The sequence below is a fragment of the Cucurbita pepo genome, chromosome 19, assembly GCF_057944985.1.
Source record: "Cucurbita pepo subsp. pepo isolate OVF chromosome 19, ASM5794498v1, whole genome shotgun sequence".
Classification (NCBI taxonomy): domain Eukaryota; kingdom Viridiplantae; phylum Streptophyta; class Magnoliopsida; order Cucurbitales; family Cucurbitaceae; genus Cucurbita; species Cucurbita pepo.
In genome coordinates, this window is record NC_141816.1 from 2,746,309 (window position 1) to 2,764,304 (window position 17,996).

Consider the following 17,996-nt stretch of genomic DNA (forward strand, 5'->3'; position numbering starts at 1 on the left):
CTTAGAATTCGACTTGTTGTACTTTTCAATTAGTGGGCATATTGGAGTGGTTATTGGGCATGACTAGAAATCATGTGGTCTTTGCCCGCGTAGGTTCGAGAATCCTGCTGCTCACGACATTAATTTTTTCATCTTCTTTTCATCATTTAGTGGGCATGGATATTGTATGACTAGAAAGCGCACACGACTAGAAATCTCGAATCCTATTACTCAGAACTTCGACTTGTTGTACTTTTAAATCAGTGGGCGTGCCGGAGTGGTTATCGGGCATGGCTAGAAATAATGTGGGCTCTTCCCGCGCACGTTCGAATCCTGCCGCTCACGACATGAATTTTTTTATCTTCTTTTCATCATTTAGTGGTCATGGTTGAATGACTAGTAAGCGCACACGACTAGAAATCTCGAATTCTACTGCTCAGAACTTCGACTTGTTATACTTTTCAATCAGTGGGCGTGCCGGAGTGGTTATCGGGCATGACTTGAAATCATGTGGGCTCTGCCCGCGCAGGTTCGAATCCTGCCGCTTACGACATGAATTTTTTTATCTTCTTTTCATCATTTTGTGGGCATGGATATTGCATGACTAGAAAGCGCACACGACTAGAAATCTCGAATCCTACTACTAAGAAATTCGACTTGTTGTACTTTTTAATCAGTGGGCGTGCCGGAGTGGTTATCGGGCATGACAAGAAATCATGGGGGCTCCGCCCGCGCATGTTCGAATCCAGCCACTCACGACTTAGATTTTTTTATCTTCTTTTCATCATTGAGTGGGCATGGATGAATGGTTGCATGACTAGAAAGTGCACACGACTAGAAATCTCGAATCCTACTTCTCAGAACTTTGACTTGTTGTACTTTTCAATAGTGGGCGTGCCAGAGTGGTTATCTGGCATGATTAGAAATCATGTGGGCTCTGCCCGCGTAGGTTCGAATCTTGCCGCTCACGACATGAATTTTTTTATCTTCTTTTCATCATTTAGTGGGCATGGATGAATGGTTGCATGACTAGAAAGCGCACACGACTAGAAATCTCGAATCCAACTGCACAGAACTTCGACTTGTTTTACTTTTCAATTAGTGGACGTGCTGGAGTGGTTATCGGGCATGACTAGAAATAATGAGAGCTACGCTTGCATAGGTTCGAATCCTGCCTCTCACGACATGAATTTTTTTATCTTCTTTTCATCATTTAGTGGGCATGGATGAATGGTTGCATGACTAGAAAGCGCACACGAGAATCCTAATGCTCAGAACTTCGACTTGTTGTACTTTTCAATCAGTGGGCGTGCCAGAGTGGTTATCGGGCATGACTTGAAATCATGTGGGCTTTGCCCGCGCAGGTTCGAATCCTGCCGCTCATGACATGAATTTCTTTATCTTCTTTTCATCATTTTGTGGGCATGGATATTGCATGACTAGAAAGCGCACATGACTAGAAATCTCGAATCCTACTACTAAGAAATTCGACTTGTTGTACTTTTTAATCAGTGGGCGTGCCGGAGTGGTTATCGGGCATGACTAGAAATCATGTGGGCTCCGCCCGCGCATGTTCGAATCCTGCCACTCACGACTTAGATTTTTTTATTTTCTTTTCATCATTGAGTGGGCATGGATGAATGGTTGCATGACTAGAAAGCGCAAACGACTAGAAATTTCGAATCCTACTTCTCAGAACTTTGACTTGTTGTACTTTTCAATAGTGGGCGTGCCAGAGTGGTTATCTGGCATGAATAGAAATCATGTGGGCTCTGCCCGCGTAGGTTCGAATCTTGTCGCTCACGACATGAATTTTTTTATCTTCTTTTCATCATTTAGTGGGCATGGATGAATGGTTGCATGACTAGAAAGCGCACACGACTAGAAATCTCGAATCCAACTGCACAGAACTTCGACTTGTTTTACTTTTCAATTAGTGGACGTGCTGGAGTGGTTATCGGGCATGACTAGAAATCATGAGAGCTGCGCCCGCGCTGGTTCGAATCCTGTTTCTCACGACATGAATTTTTTTATCTTCTTTTCATCATTTAGTGGGCATGGATGAATGGTTGCATGACTAAAAAGCGCACACGAGAATCCTACTGCTTAGAACTTCGACTTGTTGTACTTTTCAATTAGTGGGCGTGCCGGAGTTGTTATCGGGCATGACTTGAAATCATGTGGGCTCTGCCCGCGCAAGTTCGAATCCTGCCGCTCAGGACATGAATTCTTTTATCTTCTTTTCATCATTTAGTGGGCATGGATGAATGGTTGCATGACTAGAAAGCACACACGACTAGAAATCTCGAATCCTACTGCTCAGAACTTCGACTTGTTGTACTTTTCAATCAGTGGGCGTGCCGGAGTGGTTATCGGGCATGACTAGAAATCATGTGGGCTCTGCACGTGCAGGTTCGAATCCTGCCGCTCCCTACTTGGATATTTTTATCTTCTTTTCATCATTTAGTTGGCATGGATGAATGGTTGCATGACTAAAAATCGCACACGACTAGATATCTCGAATCCTACTGCTCAGAACATCGAATTGTTGTACTTTTCAATCAGTGGGCGTGCCGGAGTGGTTATCGGGCATGACTAGAAATCATGTGGGTTATGCCCGCGGCTCCCTACTTGGATATTTTTATCTTCTTTTCATCATTTAGTTGGCATGGATGAATGGTTGCATGACTAAAAATCGCACACGACTAGATATCTCGAATCCTACTGCTCAGAACATCGAATTGTTGTACTTTTCAATCAGTGGGCGTGCCGGAGTGGTTATCGGGCATGACTAGAAATTATGTGGGTTATGCCCGCGCATGTTCGAATCCTGCCGCTCACGACCTGAATTTTTTTATCTTATTTTCTTCATTTAGTGGGCATGGATATTGCATGACTAGAAATCATGTGGGCTCTGCCCGCGAATCCTGCCGCTCACACGACTTGCATGACTAGAAATCATGTGGGCTCTGCCCGCGAATCCTGCCGCTCACACGACTAGAATTTTTTTTCTTCTTTTCATCATTTTAGTGGGAATGGATGAATGGTTGCATGACTAGAAAGCGCACAAGACTAGAAATCTCGAATCCTACTTCTCAGAATTTCGACTTGTTGTACTTTTCAATGAGTGGGCGTGCCGGAGTGGTTATCGGGCATGACTAGAAATCATGTGGGTTCTGCCCGCGCAGGTTCGAATCCTATCGCTCACGACATGAATTCTTTTATCTTCTTTTCATCATTTAGTGGGCATGGATGAATGGTTGCATGACTAGAAAGCACACACGACTAGAAATCTCGATTCCTACTGCTCAGAACTTCGACTTGTTGTACTTTTCAATCAGTGGGCGTGCCGGAGTGGTTATCGGGCATGACTAGAAATCATGTGGGCTCTGCACGTGCAGGTTCGAATCCTGCCGCTCCCTACTTGGATATTTTTATCTTCTTTTCATCATTTAGTTGGCATGGATGAATGGTTGCATGACTAAAAATCGCACACGACTAGATATCTCGAATCCTACTGCTCAGAACATCGAATTGTTGTACTTTTCAATCAGTGGGCGTGCCGGAGTGGTTATCGGGCATGACTAGAAATCATGTGGGTTATGCCCGCGCAGGTTCGAATCCTGCCGCTCACGACCTGAATTTTTTTATCTTATTTTCTTCATTTAGTGGGCATGGATATTGCATGACTAGAAATCATGTGGGCTCTGCCCGCGAATCCTGCCGCTCACACGACTTGCATGACTAGAAATCATGTGGGCTCTGCCCGCGAATCCTGCCGCTCACACGACTAGAATTTTTTTTCTTCTTTTCATCATTTTAGTGGGAATGGATGAATGGTTGCATGACTAGAAAGCGCACAAGACTAGAAATCTCGAATCCTACTTCTCAGAATTTCGACTTGTTGTACTTTTCAATGAGTGGGCGTGCCGGAGTGGTTATCGGGCATGACTAGAAATCATGTGGGTTCTGCCCGCGCAGGTTCGAATCCTATCGCTCACGACATGAATTCTTTTATCTTCTTTTCATCATTTAGTGGGCATGGATGAATGGTTGCATGACTAGAAAGCACACACGACTAGAAATCTCGATTCCTACTGCTCAGAACTTCGACTTGTTGTACTTTTCAATCAGTGGGCGTGCCGGAGTGGTTATCGGGCATGACTAGAAATCATGTGGGCTCTGCACGTGCAGGTTCGAATCCTGCCGCTCCCTACTTGGATATTTTTATCTTCTTTTCATCATTTAGTTGGCATGGATGAATGGTTGCATGACTAAAAATCGCACACGACTAGATATCTCGAATCCTACTGCTCAGAACATCGAATTGTTGTACTTTTCAATCAGTGGGCGTGCCGGAGTGGTTATCGGGCATGACTAGAAATCATGTGGGTTATGCCCGCGCAGGTTCGAATCCTGCCGCTCACGACCTGAATTTTTTTATCTTATTTTCTTCATTTAGTGGGCATGGATATTGCATGACTAGAAATCATGTGGGCTCTGCCCGCGAATCCTGCCGCTCACACGACTAGAATTTTTTTTCTTCTTTTCATCATTTTAGTGGGAATGGATGAATGGTTGCATGACTAGAAAGCGCACAAGACTAGAAATCTCGAATCCTACTTCTCAGAACTTCGACTTGTTGTACTTTTCAATGAGTGAGCGTGCCGGAGTGGTTATCGGGCATGACTAGAAATCATGTGGGTTCTGCCCGCGCAGGTTCGAATCCTATCGTTCACGACATGAATTCTTTTATCTTCTTTTCATCATTTAGTGGGCATGGATATTGCATGACTAGAATGCGTACACGACTACAAATCTCGAATAATACTGCTTAAAAATATGACTTGTTGTACTTTTGAATGAGTGGGTGTGCCGGAGTGGTTATCGGGCATGACTAGAAATCATGTGGGCTCTGCCCGCGCATGAGTGGGTGTGCCGGAGTGGTTATCGGTAGGTTCGAATTATGCCGCTCACAACATGAATTCTTTATCTTCTTTTCATCATTTAGTGGGCATGGATATTGCATGACTAGAAAGCGCACACGACTAGAAATCTCGAATCCTACTGCTCTGAACATCGAATTGTTGTACTTTTCAATCAGTGGGCGCGTCGGAGAGGTTATCGGGCATGACTAGAAATCATTTGGGCTCTGCCTGCGTAGGTTCGATTCTTGCCGCTCACGACATGAATTTTTTTTATCTTCTTTTCGTTATTTAGTTGGCATGGATATTGCAGGACTAGAAAGCGCACACGACTAGAAATCTCGAATAATATTGCTCAGAGCTTCGACTTGTACTTTTCAATGAGTGGTTATCGGGCATGACTAGAAATCATGTGGACTCTGCCTGCGCAGGTTCAAATCTTTTCGCTCAGCACACGACTAGAAATCTCGAATCCTACTGGGCAAAACATCGAATTGTTGTACTTCTCAATTAGTGGGCTTGCCGGAGTGGTTATTGGGTATGACTAGAAATCATGTGGGCTCTTCCCGCGCTGGTTCGAATCCTGCTGTTCACGACTAAGATATTTATATCTTCTTTTCATCATTTAGTGGGCTTGGATGAATGGTTGCATGACTAAAAAGCGCACACGACTAGAAATCTCGAATCCTAATGCTCAGAACATCGAATTGTTCTACTTTTCAATCAGTGCGCGTGCCGAAGTGGTTATCGGGCATGACTAGAAATCATGTGGGCTATGCCCGCGCAGGTTCGAATCCTGCCGCTCAACATGTTGTACTTTCCAATTAATGGGCGTGCAGGAGAGGTTATTGGGCATGAAATCATGTGGGCTATGCCCTCGCAGGTTTGAATCATGCCGCTCACGACTTGGATTTTTTTTTTTATCTTCTATTCATCATTTTATGGGCATGGATGAATGGTTCCATGACTAGAAAGCGCACACGACTAGAAATCTCGAATCATACTGCTCAGAACTTCGACTTGTTGTACTTTTTAATCAGTGGGCGTGCCGAAGTGGTTATCGGGCATGACTAAAATCATGTGGGCTCTGTTCGTGCAGGTTTGAATCCTGCCGCTCACGACATGAATTTTTTTATCTTTTTTTCATCATTTAGTGGGCATGGATGAATGGTTGCATGACTAAAAAGCGCACACGACTAGAAATCTCGAATCTTAGTGCTCAGAATTTTGACTTGTTGTACTTTATAATTAGTGGGCGTGCCGGAGTGGTTATTGGGCATGACTAGAAATCATGTGGGCTCCGCCCGCGCTGAATGTTTGCATGACTAAAAGGCGCACACGACTAGAAATCTCGAATCCTACTGCTCAGAACTTCGACTTGTTGTACTTTTGAATCAGTGGGCGCGCCAGAGAGGTTATCGGGCATGACTAGAAATTATGTGGGCTATGCCCGCGCAGTTTCGAATCCTGCCGCTTATGACATGAATTTTTTTATCTTCTTTTCATCATTTAGTGAGCATGGATATTGCATGACTAGAAAGCGCGCACGACTAGAAATCTCGAATCCTACTGCTCTGAACATCGAATTGTTGTACTTTTCAATCAGTGGGCGCGTCGGAGAGGTTATCGGGCATGACTAGAAATCATGTGGGCTATGCCCGTGCAGGTTCGAATCCTGCCGCTCACGACTTGAATTTTTTTATCCTCTTTTCATCATTTAGTGGGCATGGATGAATGGTTGCATGACTAGAAAGCACACACGACTAGAAATCCCGAATCCTACTCCTCTGCACTTCAACTTGTTGTACTTTTCAATCAGTGGGCGTGCCCGAGTAGTTATCGGGCATTACTAGAAATCATGTGGGCTCTGCCCGCACTGAATTGTTGCATGACTAAAAAGCGCACACGACTAGAAATCTCGAATCCTACTGCTCAGAACTTCAACTTGTTGTACTTTTTAATCAATGGACGTTTCAGAGTGGTTATCGAGCATGACTAGAAATCATGTGGGCTATGCCCGCGCAGTTTCGAATCCTGCCGCTTATGACATGAATTTTTTTATCTTCTTTTCATCATTTAGTGAGCATCGATATTGCATGACTAGAAAGCGCGCACGACTAGAAATCTCGAATCCTACTGCTCTGAACATCGAATTGTTGTACTTTTCAATCAGTGGGCGCGTCGGAGAGGTTATCGGGCATGACTAGAAATCATGTGGGCTATGCCTGTGCAGGTTCGAATCCTGCCGCTCACGACTTGAATTTTTTTATCCTCTTTTCATCATTTAGTGGGCATGGATGAATGGTTGCATGACTAGAAAGCACACACGACTAGAAATCCCGAATCCTACTCCTCTGCACTTCAACTTGTTGTACTTTTCAATCAGTGGGCGTGCCCGAGTAGTTATCGGGCATTACTAGAAATCATGTGGGCTCTGCCCGCGCTGAATGTTTGCATGACTAAAAGGCGCACACGACTAGAAATCTCGAATCCTACTGCTCAGAACTTCGACTTGTTGTACTTTTGAATCAGTGGGCGTGCCAGAGAGGTTATCGGGCATGACTAGAAATTATGTGGGCTATGCCCGCGCAGTTTCAAATCCTGCCGCTTATGACATGAATTTTTTTATCTTCTTTTCATCATTTAGTGAGCATGGATATTGCATGACTAGAAAGCGCGCACGACTAGAAATCTCGAATCCTACTGCTCTGAACATCGAATTGTTGTACTTTTCAATTAGTGGGCGCGTCGGAGAGGTTATCGGGCATGACTAGAAATCATGTGGGCTATGCCCGTGCAGGTTCGAATCCTGCCGCTCACGACTTGAATTTTTTTATCCTCTTTTCATCATTTAGTGGGCATGGATGAATGGTTGCATGACTAGAAAGCACACACGACTAGAAATCCCGAATCCTACTCCTCTGCACTTCAACTTGTTGTACTTTTCAATCAGTGGGCGTGCCCGAGTAGTTATCGGGCATTACTAGAAATCATGTGGGCTCTGCCCGCACTGAATTGTTGCATGACTAAAAAGCGCACACGACTAGAAATCTCGAATCCTACTTCTCAAAACATCAAATTTTTGTACTTTTCAATTAGTGGGCGCGCCCGAGAGGTTATCGGGCATGACTAGAAATTATGTGGGCTATGCCCGCGCAGTTTCGAATCCTGCCGCTTATGACATGAATTTTTTTATCTTCTTTTCATCATTTAGTGAGCATGGATATTGCATGACTAGAAAGCGCGCACGACTAGAAATCTCGAATCCTACTGCTCTGAACATCGAATTGTTGTACTTTTCAATCAGTGGGCGCGTCGGAGAGGTTATCGGGCATGACTAGAAATCATGTGGGCTATGCCCGTGCAGGTTCGAATCCTGCCGCTCATGACTTGAATTTTTTTATCCTCTTTTCATCATTTAGTGGGCATGGATGAATGGTTGCATGACTAGAAAGCACACACGACTAGAAATCCCGAATCCTACTCCTCTGCACTTCAACTTGTTGTACTTTTCAATCAGTGGGCGTGCCCGAGTAGTTATCGGGCATTACTAGAAATCATGTGGGCTCTGCCCGCACTGAATTGTTGCATGACTAAAAAGCGCACACGACTAGAAATCTCGAATCCTACTGCTCAGAACTTCAACTTGTTGTACTTTTTAATCAATGGACGTTTCGGAGTGGTTATTGAGCATGACTAGAAATCATGTGGGCTCTGCCCGCGCATGTTCGAATCCTGCCGCTCACGACTTGAATTTTTTTATCTTCTTTTCATCATTTAGTGGGCATGGATATTGCATGACTAGAAAGCGCACACGACTAGAAATCTCGAATCCTACTGCTCTGAACATCGAATTGTTGTACTTTTCAATCAGTGGGCGCGCAGGAGAGGTTATCGAGCATGACTAGAAATCATGTGGGCTATGCCCGTGTAGGTTCGAATCCTGCCGCTCACGACTTGGATTTTTTTTATCTTCTTTTCATCATTTAGTGGGCATGGATGAATGGTTGCATGACTAGAGAGTGCACACGACTAGAAATCCCGAATCCTACTCCTCAGAACTTCAATTTGTTGTACTTTTCAATCTGTGGGCGTGCCTGAGTAGTTATCGGCATGACTAAAAAGCGCACACGACTAGAAATCTCAAGTCCTACTACTCAGAACTTCGACTTGTTGCACTTTTTAATCATTGGGCGTGCCGGATTGGTTATCGGGCATGACTTGAAATCATGTGGGCTCTGCCCGCGCCGGTTCGAATCCTGCCGCTCACGACTTGGATATTTTTTATCTTCTTTTCATCATTTAGTGGGCATGGATATTGCATGACTAGAAAGCGCACACGACTAGAAATCTCGAATTCTACTGCTTAGAACATTGACATATTGAACTTTCCAATTAGTGGGCGTGTCGGAGTGGTTATCGGGCATGATTAGAAATTATGTGGGCTATGCCCGCGTAGGTTCGAATCCTGCTGCTCACGGCTTGGATATTGTTTATCTTATTTTCATCATTTAGTGGGCATGGATATTGCATGACTAGAAAGTGCACACGACTAGAAATCTCAAATCCTACTCCTTAAAACTTCGTCATATTGTACTTTCCAATTAGTGGGCGTGCTGGAGTGGTTATTGGGCATGACTAGAAATCATGTGGTCTTTGCCCGCGCAGGTTTGAATCCTGCAGCTCACGACTTGAATTTTTATCTTCTTTTCATCACTTAGTTGGCATGGATGAATGGTTGCATGACTAAAAACCGCACACGACTAGAAATCTCAAATCCTACTACTAAGAAATTCGACTTGTTGTACTTTTTAATCAGTGGGCGTGCCGGAGTGGTTATCAGGCATGACTAGAAATCATGTGGGCTCCGCCCGCGCATGTTCGAATCCTGCCACTCTCGACTTAGATTTTTTTAACTTCTTTTCATCATTTAGTGGGCATGGATGAATGGTTGCATGACTAGAAAGCGCACACGACTAGAAATCTCGAATTCTACTACTCAGAACATCGAATTGTTTCACTTTTCAATCAATGGGTGTGTCGGAGTGGTTATTGGGCATGACTAGAAATCATATGGGCTCTGCTTGCGCAGGTTCGAATCCTGCTGCTCACGATTAGGATATTTTTATCTTCTTTTCATCATTTAGTGGGCATGGATGAATGGTTGCATGACTAGAAAGCGCACACGACTAGAAATCTTGAATCCTACTGCTCAGAACATCGAATTGTTGTACTTTTCAATCAGTGGGCGTGTCGGAGTCGTTATCGGGCATGACTAGAAATCATGTCGGCTCTGCCTACGCAGGTTCGAATCTTGCCGCTCACGATTAGGATATTTTTATCTTCTTTTCATCATTTAGTGGGCATGGATGAATGGTTGCAGGACTAGAAAGCGCACACGACTAGAAATCTCGAATCCTACTGCTCAAAACGACTAAAAATCATGTGGGCTCTGCCCGCGCATGTTTGAATCGTGCCGCTCACGATGTGAATTTTTTTATCTTCTTTTCATCATTTAGTGGGCATGGATATTGCATGACTAGAAAGCGCACACGACTAGAAATCTCGAATCCTACTGCTCAGAACATCGAATTGTTGTACTTTTCGGAGTGGTTATCGGGCATGACTAAAAATCATGTGGGCTCTGCCCGCGCATGTTTGAATCGTGCCGCTCACGATGTGAATTTTTTTATCTTCTTTTCATCATTTAGTGGGCATGGATATTTTTGCATGACTAGAAAGCGCACACGACTAGAAATCTCGAATCCTACTACTCAGAACTTCGACTTGTTGCACTTTTCAATTAGTGGGTGTGCCGGAGTGGTTATCGAGCATGACTAGAAATCATGTGGGCTCTGCCCGCGCAGGTTCAAATTCTGCCGCTCACGACTTGGATTTTTTTATCTTCTTTTCATCATTTAGTGGGCATGGCTGAATGGTTGCATGAATAAAAAGCACGACTAGAAATCTTGAATCCTACTACTCACAACTTCGACTTGATGTATTATTCAATTAGTGGGCGTGGTGGAGTGATTATCGGGCATGACTATTAAATATATGGACTTTGCCCGCGTAGGTCCAAATCTTGTCGCGCATGACTAGAAATGGTTATCGGGCATGACTAGAAATCTTGTGGGCTCTGCCTGCGCAGGTTCGAATCCTGCCGCTCACGACTTGGATCTCACGGCTAGAAATCCTGAATCTTGCCCACGACTTTGACTCTTTTGCCCGCGCAGGTTCGAATCCTACTACTCAAAACTTCGACTTGTTGTACTTTTCAATCAGAGGGCGTGCCGGAGTGGTTATCGGGCATTTCTAGAAATCATGTGGACTCTGCCCCAGCAGTTTTGAATATGCCGCTCACGACTTTTTTTTGTTGTTTTTATCTTCTTTTCATCATTTAGTAGGCATGACTGAATGGTTGCATGACTGGAAAGCTCTCACCACTAGAACTATCGAATCCTGCTCACGACTTCGACTTGATGTATTGGAAATCTCAAATCCTACTGCTCACGACTTCGACTTATTGTGCTTTCAATCAGTGGGTTTGCCAGAGTGGTTATCGGGCATGATTAGAAATCATGTGGGGTCTGCCTGCGCAAGTTTGAATCCTGCCTCTCAGGACTTGTATTATTTTTTATCTTCTTTTCATTTAGTGGGCATGACTAGAAATGGTTTTCGAGCATGACTAGAAATCTTGAATCTTACTGCTCATGACTTCGACTTATTATGCTTTTCAATTAGTGGGCATGCCGGAGTGGTTATCAGGCATGACTTTAAATCATGTTGGCTTTGCCGGCGTAGGTTCAAATCATGTTGCTTAATACTTGTATTATTTTTATCTTCTTTTTTCATTTATTGGGGATGACTAGAAAGCTCTCACGACTAGAATTTTGAATCCTACTGCTAATGACTTCAACTTATTGTGCTTTAGAATAGTGGGCGTGCCGGAGTGGTTATTGGGCATGACTTGAAATGATGTGGGTTCTGTCCGCGTAGGTTCGAATCCTTCCGCTCATGACTTGTATTATTTTTTTATTTTCTTTTCATTAATGGGCATGACTAGAAATCTTGAATCCTAGCTCACGATTTCGAATTACTATACTTTTCAATTAGTGGGCTGCCGAAGTAGTTATCGGGCATGACTAGAAATCATGTGGGCTTTGCCCGCACAAGTTTGAACACCCTACCACTCACGACTTGTATTCTTTTTAGCTTCTTTTCATTTAGTGTGCGTGGCAGAATTGTTATCGGGCATTATTAGAAATCTCGAATCATGACTTCGACTTTTTGTGGTTTTCATTCAGTGGGCTGCCTCTCACGTCTTGTAATTTTTTTAACTTCTTTTCATTTAGTGGTCATGATAGAACGGTTATCGGAAATGACTAGAAATCTTCAATCCTACTACTCATGAGTTTGACTTGTTGTACTTTTCATTCGCTAAAGTTTTTATTGGGCATGACTAGAAATAGCTTTGTTCGGGCATGTTATTTTGACTAGTTGTACTTTTCATTTAGTGGGGGTGTTGGAGTGGCTTTCAGGCAGAACTAGAAATCATGTGGGCTCTACTTGTGCAAGTTTGAATCCTTCCACTCCCAACCGGTAGTTTTTTTAGTTTCTTTTCATTTAGTGGGCATGACTAGAAATCTCGAGTCCTACTACTCACGACTTCGACTTGTTGTACTTTTCATTCATTGGGCATGTTAGAGTTGTTATCGGGCATGACTAGAAATCATGTGGGCTTTGCCCGCGCATGTTCGAATCTTTGAATCGTGCCGCTCATGACTTATATATATTTTTAGCTTCTTTTAATGAGCGGATGTGACGGAATGGTTATCGCGCATGATTAGAAATCTCAAGTCCTACTGCTCATGACTTCGACTTGTGCTTTTCATTCAGTGGGCATGTTAGAGTGGTTATCGGGCATGACTAGAAATCATGTGGGCTCCCGTGCATGTTCGAATCCTGCCGCTCATAACTTGTATTCTTTAAAACTTTTTTTCATTTAGTGTGCTTGTTATCGGGCATGACTAGAACTCTCGAATTCTACTGCTCACGACTTCGACTTGTTGTGCTTTTCATTCAGTGAGCGTGCCAGAGTGGTTATTGGGTATGACTTGAAATCATGTGGGCTCTGCTCGTGCAGGTTTGAATTTTGTCGATCATGACTTGAATTTTTTTTAGCTTCTTTTCATTTTGTGGGCGTGACGGAATGATTATCAGACAAGACTAGAAATCACGTGTGCTATGTATGTGTAGTTTTGAATCTTGTCATTTGCGGGTTGTTTTGCACAAAAATCTATTTTACATTAAAAATAATTTAGTTTGTTTTCATTCTTAAAAGTGTTTCAAAGTATTATTTTTTAGCTTATTTTCATTCTTTGAGGGTGCCGAATAGGTTATAAGTAATCTATTTTACATTAAAAATAAAATTATTTTTTTAACTTTTTTCAATTAGTGAGCATTTCGAAATATTATTTTTTAGTTTATTTTAATTCATTGAGCGTGCCGAATTGGTTATCGGGCATGACTATAAGTTATCAAGCATGACTATAAAAATCACGTGGACTCTACCCGCACAGGTTTAAATCCTAGCTCATGACTTAAAATCATGTTGGCTCTGCTTGAGTGAGTTGTTTTGCACCCTCCACGTCTAAAGGGAACCCCATTCGAAGTGAGTCCCCGAAGAGCCCCAGCCTCATACGTAAAATAAAAATTTCTACAAAAATATTCCATACTATAATCGTCAATTATGTAATACAAAACCATTAACATGAACTAATCGAATATATATTTTTCTTTAGCCAAAACTCTATCCTTTTGTAATTTAAAATGCCAACAAATTGAAGCTTCATAGATCCAAGCCAACTAAAAGTTAAAATCATGGGTCAAGAATCTCTGAGAATTCTAATATTTTGTTTGAGGATGAAGAAAAAATGACATAAATTTAATAGAACAGAGAATGAATTGAGTTTGAGAAAGAATCTCAGTCTGAGGATTGCTTTCAACTTTTATTCTCCCATGGAAGATGCAAAAGCTTTGATCTCATCAATGGAGGAATCAGCAAATAAAGTAAACTCTTCATGTAAAGTGGCTTTTATTCTCAAAAGGAAAGAAGGCTGAAAAGGGGAGCAATCTGATTCCGCAACCCCACCAAATAGCTTAAGATGAAGATTCTAGTTTTTTCACAAACTTCTTGGCCTGAAATATAGCAAATGATTCATTTGATAAGATCTCAATGGATTTTCAATGTCTTTTCCTCATTTTTTGTTCTGTTCTTGAGTAGAACACGAACAAGAACAAAACAAGAACGAGAACGAAAATAAGAACAAGAGTTTGGTTATGTTTGAGGTTTCTGATTTTCAAAAACTGGGCTACTATTGAAAACTGAGAAATATGTTTATACTCTTAAGAAATTCTTAGAGACTAACAATCTAACATCTAGAGTGTCGAGCGGAAAGGAAGTACCTGTTCTAGAGTTAGGAACATGATAACGTTCCATGATCCTAGCCTTCCGAAATTCGGGATAAAGCCCTTGTAAAACGCCAGAGGTCCCTGCAAAATGTAATTCCCAGATGGTATTACGATATGCAAATCCCATGGTAAAAGACAGATATTGGGATGATAAGAAACTGTTAAAGAAACACTAGAAGAGTATGAAAACATACATCATTTCTTAAAGTCTTGATGAAACAATCAAGTGTGCTTTTGTAAGTTGGATCCCCCATCATTCTTGACTTCACCTGCCAAAAAAAGGTATATGACAACGTGCGAATGACTCCGATTCTCCAAAAGAAGGCCGTGCAATAAAAAATAATCAGTGTGCTTTGTTAGGAATCACGAATCTCCACAATGGTATGATATTGTCCACTTTGAGCATAAGCTCTCATGGCTTTACTTTTGGTTTCTCCAAAATGCCTCATACCAATGGAGATATATTCCTTACTTCTAAATCCATAATCTAAATCCAGATCAACCCCTTAATTTGTCAATGTGGGACTCCTCTCTCAACAATCCTCCTCTCGAACAAAGTACACCATAGAGCCTCTCTTGAGGCCTATGGAGCCCTCGAACAGCTTCCCCTTAATCGAGGCTTGACTTCTTCTCTAGAGCTCTCGAACAAAGTGCACCTTTTATTCGACACTTGAGTCACTTTTGACTACACCTTCGAAACACACTTCTTTGTTAGACATTTGAGGATTATATTGACATGACTAAGTTAATAGCATGGCTCTGATACAATATTAGAAATCACAAACCTCCACAATAGTATGGACATGCTCTCGTGACTTTGCTTTTGGTTTCACCAAAAAGCCTCATACCAATGTATTCCTTACTTATAAACCCATGATCAACCTCTTAATTAGCCGACGTGGGACTTCTCTCCCAACATGCTTTTCAGTTACCATGAACCAGCATTACTATATACATTCAAAAGAGTGTGACACCTAAAAGTTATAAAATGAAGACACCAAGAAAAAGGGGACATGGCATGGATATAGAGAGATTACCACATCGACCGGGGAGCCAATACAGACAGCGAAAAACCCTGCTCCAAGACCAGAAAGCAGATGAGTCAAAACATTATCTGTGAAACCTGGAATTTTCAAAATTGTCTGCAGAAAAACATAGAGTAAGATAAGAATCAGCAAAAAAAAGACCCCAAGATTAGTTCTACAAAGATAAATTTCCAACGATTTTACCTGTTTCACTTGATCGTAGCTGGCTAGTTCTGCGGCATTTATAATAGCATTTCTTGCAATATTCGGTCCAATGCCAGTCCATAGAGCTCCAACTCCTTCCTATATGTTATATACAAATCGTAAAATGGAAATGATAATACATTTTCCTTGATCCTGAGGTTAAATAGCTAACCTGTCTAACAATGGTAGAATAAGCATTCAATGCCCCAGAATAGCGCCTAGGCACGCCAGGAGGTAACTTTCCTTCTGCTTGAAGTCTAACTTTCACAAGATCAGTTGGATTTGCTACTGTGATCCCTATAGCACCTGTTAACTAAGGACGAAAGGAAAATGAGTTCATTTTATTTTAGCACACAAGCAGTAGAGGGGTTTGTCGGAAGAGGAATGCTATCGAGTACAAGCATATTGTGTTGTGAAAGAGTGCAGTGTGTGGCTCGATTAAGAATTTGCCAATCCTTTTCCTTCATACATGTTCTATTTGCCGATATTGTTATTATTTTCTACTTGGAGAAACTCCTGATCTTCAAAAATTCTCCACCATCCTCAACAAGAAATACATGCATTAACGCTACAAACAAATACATGAACTATTACATGTGCAATCATGGATTCGAGAACAAACACTACGTGCAGCACAAAGTCAAATCCATGCTCACCAGTTGTCAGTGCAGCAAGAATCTTCTTAGTCAAAGGAACATCACCAACAAAGTCACTGCCCACGTAAAAGTTCTTAACCTATGATGTAAAATCCATATACAAGTTTGTGTTAGATATGAGCTAAAAAGACAGAACAGTAGGCATAGAGCCTGGACTTCAAAAACTTACAGGCTCATACAACCCAATCCTTAAGCCTCCAAACACGCATTGACGATGCAATCCAGGAACAATTCCTTTCCACAGGGATGCCATACCTTCCTCTCTGGCTATGGTTCCAACCGTACCCAGCATACCCCTATATTTCGGTAAGACATCGCCGACAACCGCCTTCTTTTGTAGCTGAAGCCTAACCTTGGCAGTGTCTAGAGGAATAGTACATATCTGCATCAATATCAAAAGCAATCCAATTTTAGCCAAACAATCATCTCAGATCATTGAATATCTCAATAGTTTCTTGAGTGCATGACTTAAACAGAACAATCTGGTTTTCAATTTTAGTCATCTGTTCTCAATTATTAAGCTTATAATATCTACTTGTAGCATCTTACTTTTCAAAAACACTTTTGAAATTTTAGCTAAATAGTTAGAAAATCAAAACTTCAAGGCATCGTAAATAACGAAAAATCAGTTCTAAATTCTAATGATGACCGAGATCACTCAAACCAGAAGTCAAACTCCGACCGCATGTAAGATCAAACCCTGTTTAAAGCAAAATTGACCGATCAAGTATCGTTTGATCGAGCCAATCCCAATGCATGGTTAACCAGAGTTGAAAATAATCAAGAAGCAGATCAAATCAGCAAATTATCTCACAAATCCACACTCGAAATTTGAATTCGACAACTAAAAAAATCCACAAAACACTAAAACTTCTTCCCCAAATTCCAAACACGAACGGAAACTAAATTTCAAGAACGAACTGCTTAGAAACACGATTGTCAAAAGGGTTTAAGAAGATGCGATGCAGTGCAGTGTATTATGTATATATACAGTGAGAAATCAGGAGATTACCTCCGCGAAACAAGCAGCGAAAGCACTACTGGCAAACGTGCCGGCGAATGAGATATCAGATTTGCCCTTCGAATCGGCAACCATAGCTTAACCGGAGACTGAACCGGCGAGAAGGAGATGAAATGGGGAATTTGAAACAAACCTAGAAAGCGAAATGGAATAAGAAGAAGAATACTGAGCGTGATCGTTGAGGGATCTAGGGAAAAGCAAAACGAGAAAGAAATAGCGTGTTGGCGGCGTTTTCTCGGGGTTCGTTCTCCTGCGCCAGCCGCGCCACTCCGGCAATCACTGTATTTGTATTTGATAATAAAAGTTTCAAATTATTTAATTCCAATTTAATTTTGAAAAATATTTTAATAATTTTAATTACATGTATACTAATTTAATTTTGATTAAATTATAAATATTCATATTTATTATTTAATAAAAAAAATATTTATATTATTTTTTTATTTTAAAATTAACGTGACTATCACTCGAAACGACATAGAACAAGACGTTTTTCAATATTAAATTTAAAATAATATTTTGGATTTTGAAAGAATATGGTATTAAAACAAACCGTATGGTTTCAGGTTGATTTTTATAATAACCGTGTTTGAAATTTTAAATCTAGCATTAACATTTTTAGTTTTTATAAATAATAAAAAATTAATTTTTTTACCAAACATAATTTAGACATTTAAATCTCTTTTAAATGCAAGAAACTATTTGACACCTA

The 17,996-nt window shown here is 41.5% G+C and overlaps 1 protein-coding gene and 15 non-coding genes across 16 annotated transcripts; 15 read left to right on the forward strand and 1 right to left on the reverse strand.

Annotated features, from left to right (window-relative positions):
* Positions 1-447: 447 nt before the first annotated feature.
* On the forward strand, positions 448-529 carry TRNAS-UGA (transfer RNA serine (anticodon UGA)). Its single transcript has one exon. It is a non-coding gene; the product is annotated as a tRNA-Ser (tRNA).
* Positions 530-1,282: 753 nt separating this feature from the next.
* On the forward strand, positions 1,283-1,364 carry TRNAS-AGA (transfer RNA serine (anticodon AGA)). Its single transcript has one exon. It is a non-coding gene; the product is annotated as a tRNA-Ser (tRNA).
* Positions 1,365-1,490: 126 nt separating this feature from the next.
* Positions 1,491-1,572, forward strand: TRNAS-AGA (transfer RNA serine (anticodon AGA)). Its single transcript has one exon. It is a non-coding gene; the product is annotated as a tRNA-Ser (tRNA).
* Positions 1,573-2,330: 758 nt separating this feature from the next.
* TRNAS-AGA (transfer RNA serine (anticodon AGA)) lies at positions 2,331-2,412 on the forward strand. The gene has a single exon. It is a non-coding gene; the product is annotated as a tRNA-Ser (tRNA).
* Positions 2,413-2,739: 327 nt separating this feature from the next.
* On the forward strand, positions 2,740-2,821 carry TRNAS-AGA (transfer RNA serine (anticodon AGA)). Its single transcript has one exon. It is a non-coding gene; the product is annotated as a tRNA-Ser (tRNA).
* A 285-nt stretch (positions 2,822-3,106) lies between these two features.
* On the forward strand, positions 3,107-3,188 carry TRNAS-AGA (transfer RNA serine (anticodon AGA)). Its single transcript has one exon. It is a non-coding gene; the product is annotated as a tRNA-Ser (tRNA).
* A 131-nt stretch (positions 3,189-3,319) lies between these two features.
* Positions 3,320-3,401, forward strand: TRNAS-AGA (transfer RNA serine (anticodon AGA)). Its single transcript has one exon. It is a non-coding gene; the product is annotated as a tRNA-Ser (tRNA).
* A 131-nt stretch (positions 3,402-3,532) lies between these two features.
* On the forward strand, positions 3,533-3,614 carry TRNAS-AGA (transfer RNA serine (anticodon AGA)). The gene has a single exon. It is a non-coding gene; the product is annotated as a tRNA-Ser (tRNA).
* Positions 3,615-3,899: 285 nt separating this feature from the next.
* On the forward strand, positions 3,900-3,981 carry TRNAS-AGA (transfer RNA serine (anticodon AGA)). Its single transcript has one exon. It is a non-coding gene; the product is annotated as a tRNA-Ser (tRNA).
* A 131-nt stretch (positions 3,982-4,112) lies between these two features.
* On the forward strand, positions 4,113-4,194 carry TRNAS-AGA (transfer RNA serine (anticodon AGA)). The gene has a single exon. It is a non-coding gene; the product is annotated as a tRNA-Ser (tRNA).
* Positions 4,195-4,325: 131 nt separating this feature from the next.
* TRNAS-AGA (transfer RNA serine (anticodon AGA)) lies at positions 4,326-4,407 on the forward strand. The gene has a single exon. It is a non-coding gene; the product is annotated as a tRNA-Ser (tRNA).
* A 230-nt stretch (positions 4,408-4,637) lies between these two features.
* Positions 4,638-4,719, forward strand: TRNAS-AGA (transfer RNA serine (anticodon AGA)). The gene has a single exon. It is a non-coding gene; the product is annotated as a tRNA-Ser (tRNA).
* A 911-nt stretch (positions 4,720-5,630) lies between these two features.
* On the forward strand, positions 5,631-5,713 carry TRNAS-AGA (transfer RNA serine (anticodon AGA)). The gene has a single exon. It is a non-coding gene; the product is annotated as a tRNA-Ser (tRNA).
* A 3,589-nt stretch (positions 5,714-9,302) lies between these two features.
* Positions 9,303-9,384, forward strand: TRNAS-AGA (transfer RNA serine (anticodon AGA)). The gene has a single exon. It is a non-coding gene; the product is annotated as a tRNA-Ser (tRNA).
* Positions 9,385-10,710: 1,326 nt separating this feature from the next.
* On the forward strand, positions 10,711-10,792 carry TRNAS-AGA (transfer RNA serine (anticodon AGA)). The gene has a single exon. It is a non-coding gene; the product is annotated as a tRNA-Ser (tRNA).
* Positions 10,793-13,672: 2,880 nt separating this feature from the next.
* LOC111780987 (mitochondrial uncoupling protein 1) lies at positions 13,673-17,568 on the reverse strand. The gene is made up of 9 exons (XM_023661372.2): positions 17,276-17,568; positions 16,433-16,645; positions 16,264-16,342; positions 15,780-15,913; positions 15,608-15,706; positions 15,416-15,520; positions 14,573-14,647; positions 14,373-14,459; positions 13,673-14,105 (listed from the first exon to the last, which is right to left on the reverse strand). Exons 1-9 carry the CDS (start codon positions 17,357-17,359, stop codon positions 14,067-14,069), a joined length of 915 nt encoding a protein of 304 aa, XP_023517140.1. The 5' UTR covers positions 17,360-17,568; the 3' UTR covers positions 13,673-14,066.
* Positions 17,569-17,996: the final 428 nt, after the last annotated feature.

Bases quoted from the DNA above. Each gene is read 5' to 3' on its own strand.
- LOC111780987 (XM_023661372.2), bottom strand. From the start codon at position 17,359: ATGGTTGCCGATTCGAAGGGCAAATCTGATATCTCATTCGCCGGCACG. The intron at 16,343-16,432 runs GTAAGTTTTTGA...TTTACATCATAG, and splicing joins GGATTGGGTTGTATGAGCCT to GTTAAGAACTTTTACGTGGG. The intron at 14,648-15,415 runs GTAATCTCTCTA...TTTTTTTGGCAG, and splicing joins TTGGCTCCCCGGTCGATGTG to GTGAAGTCAAGAATGATGGG.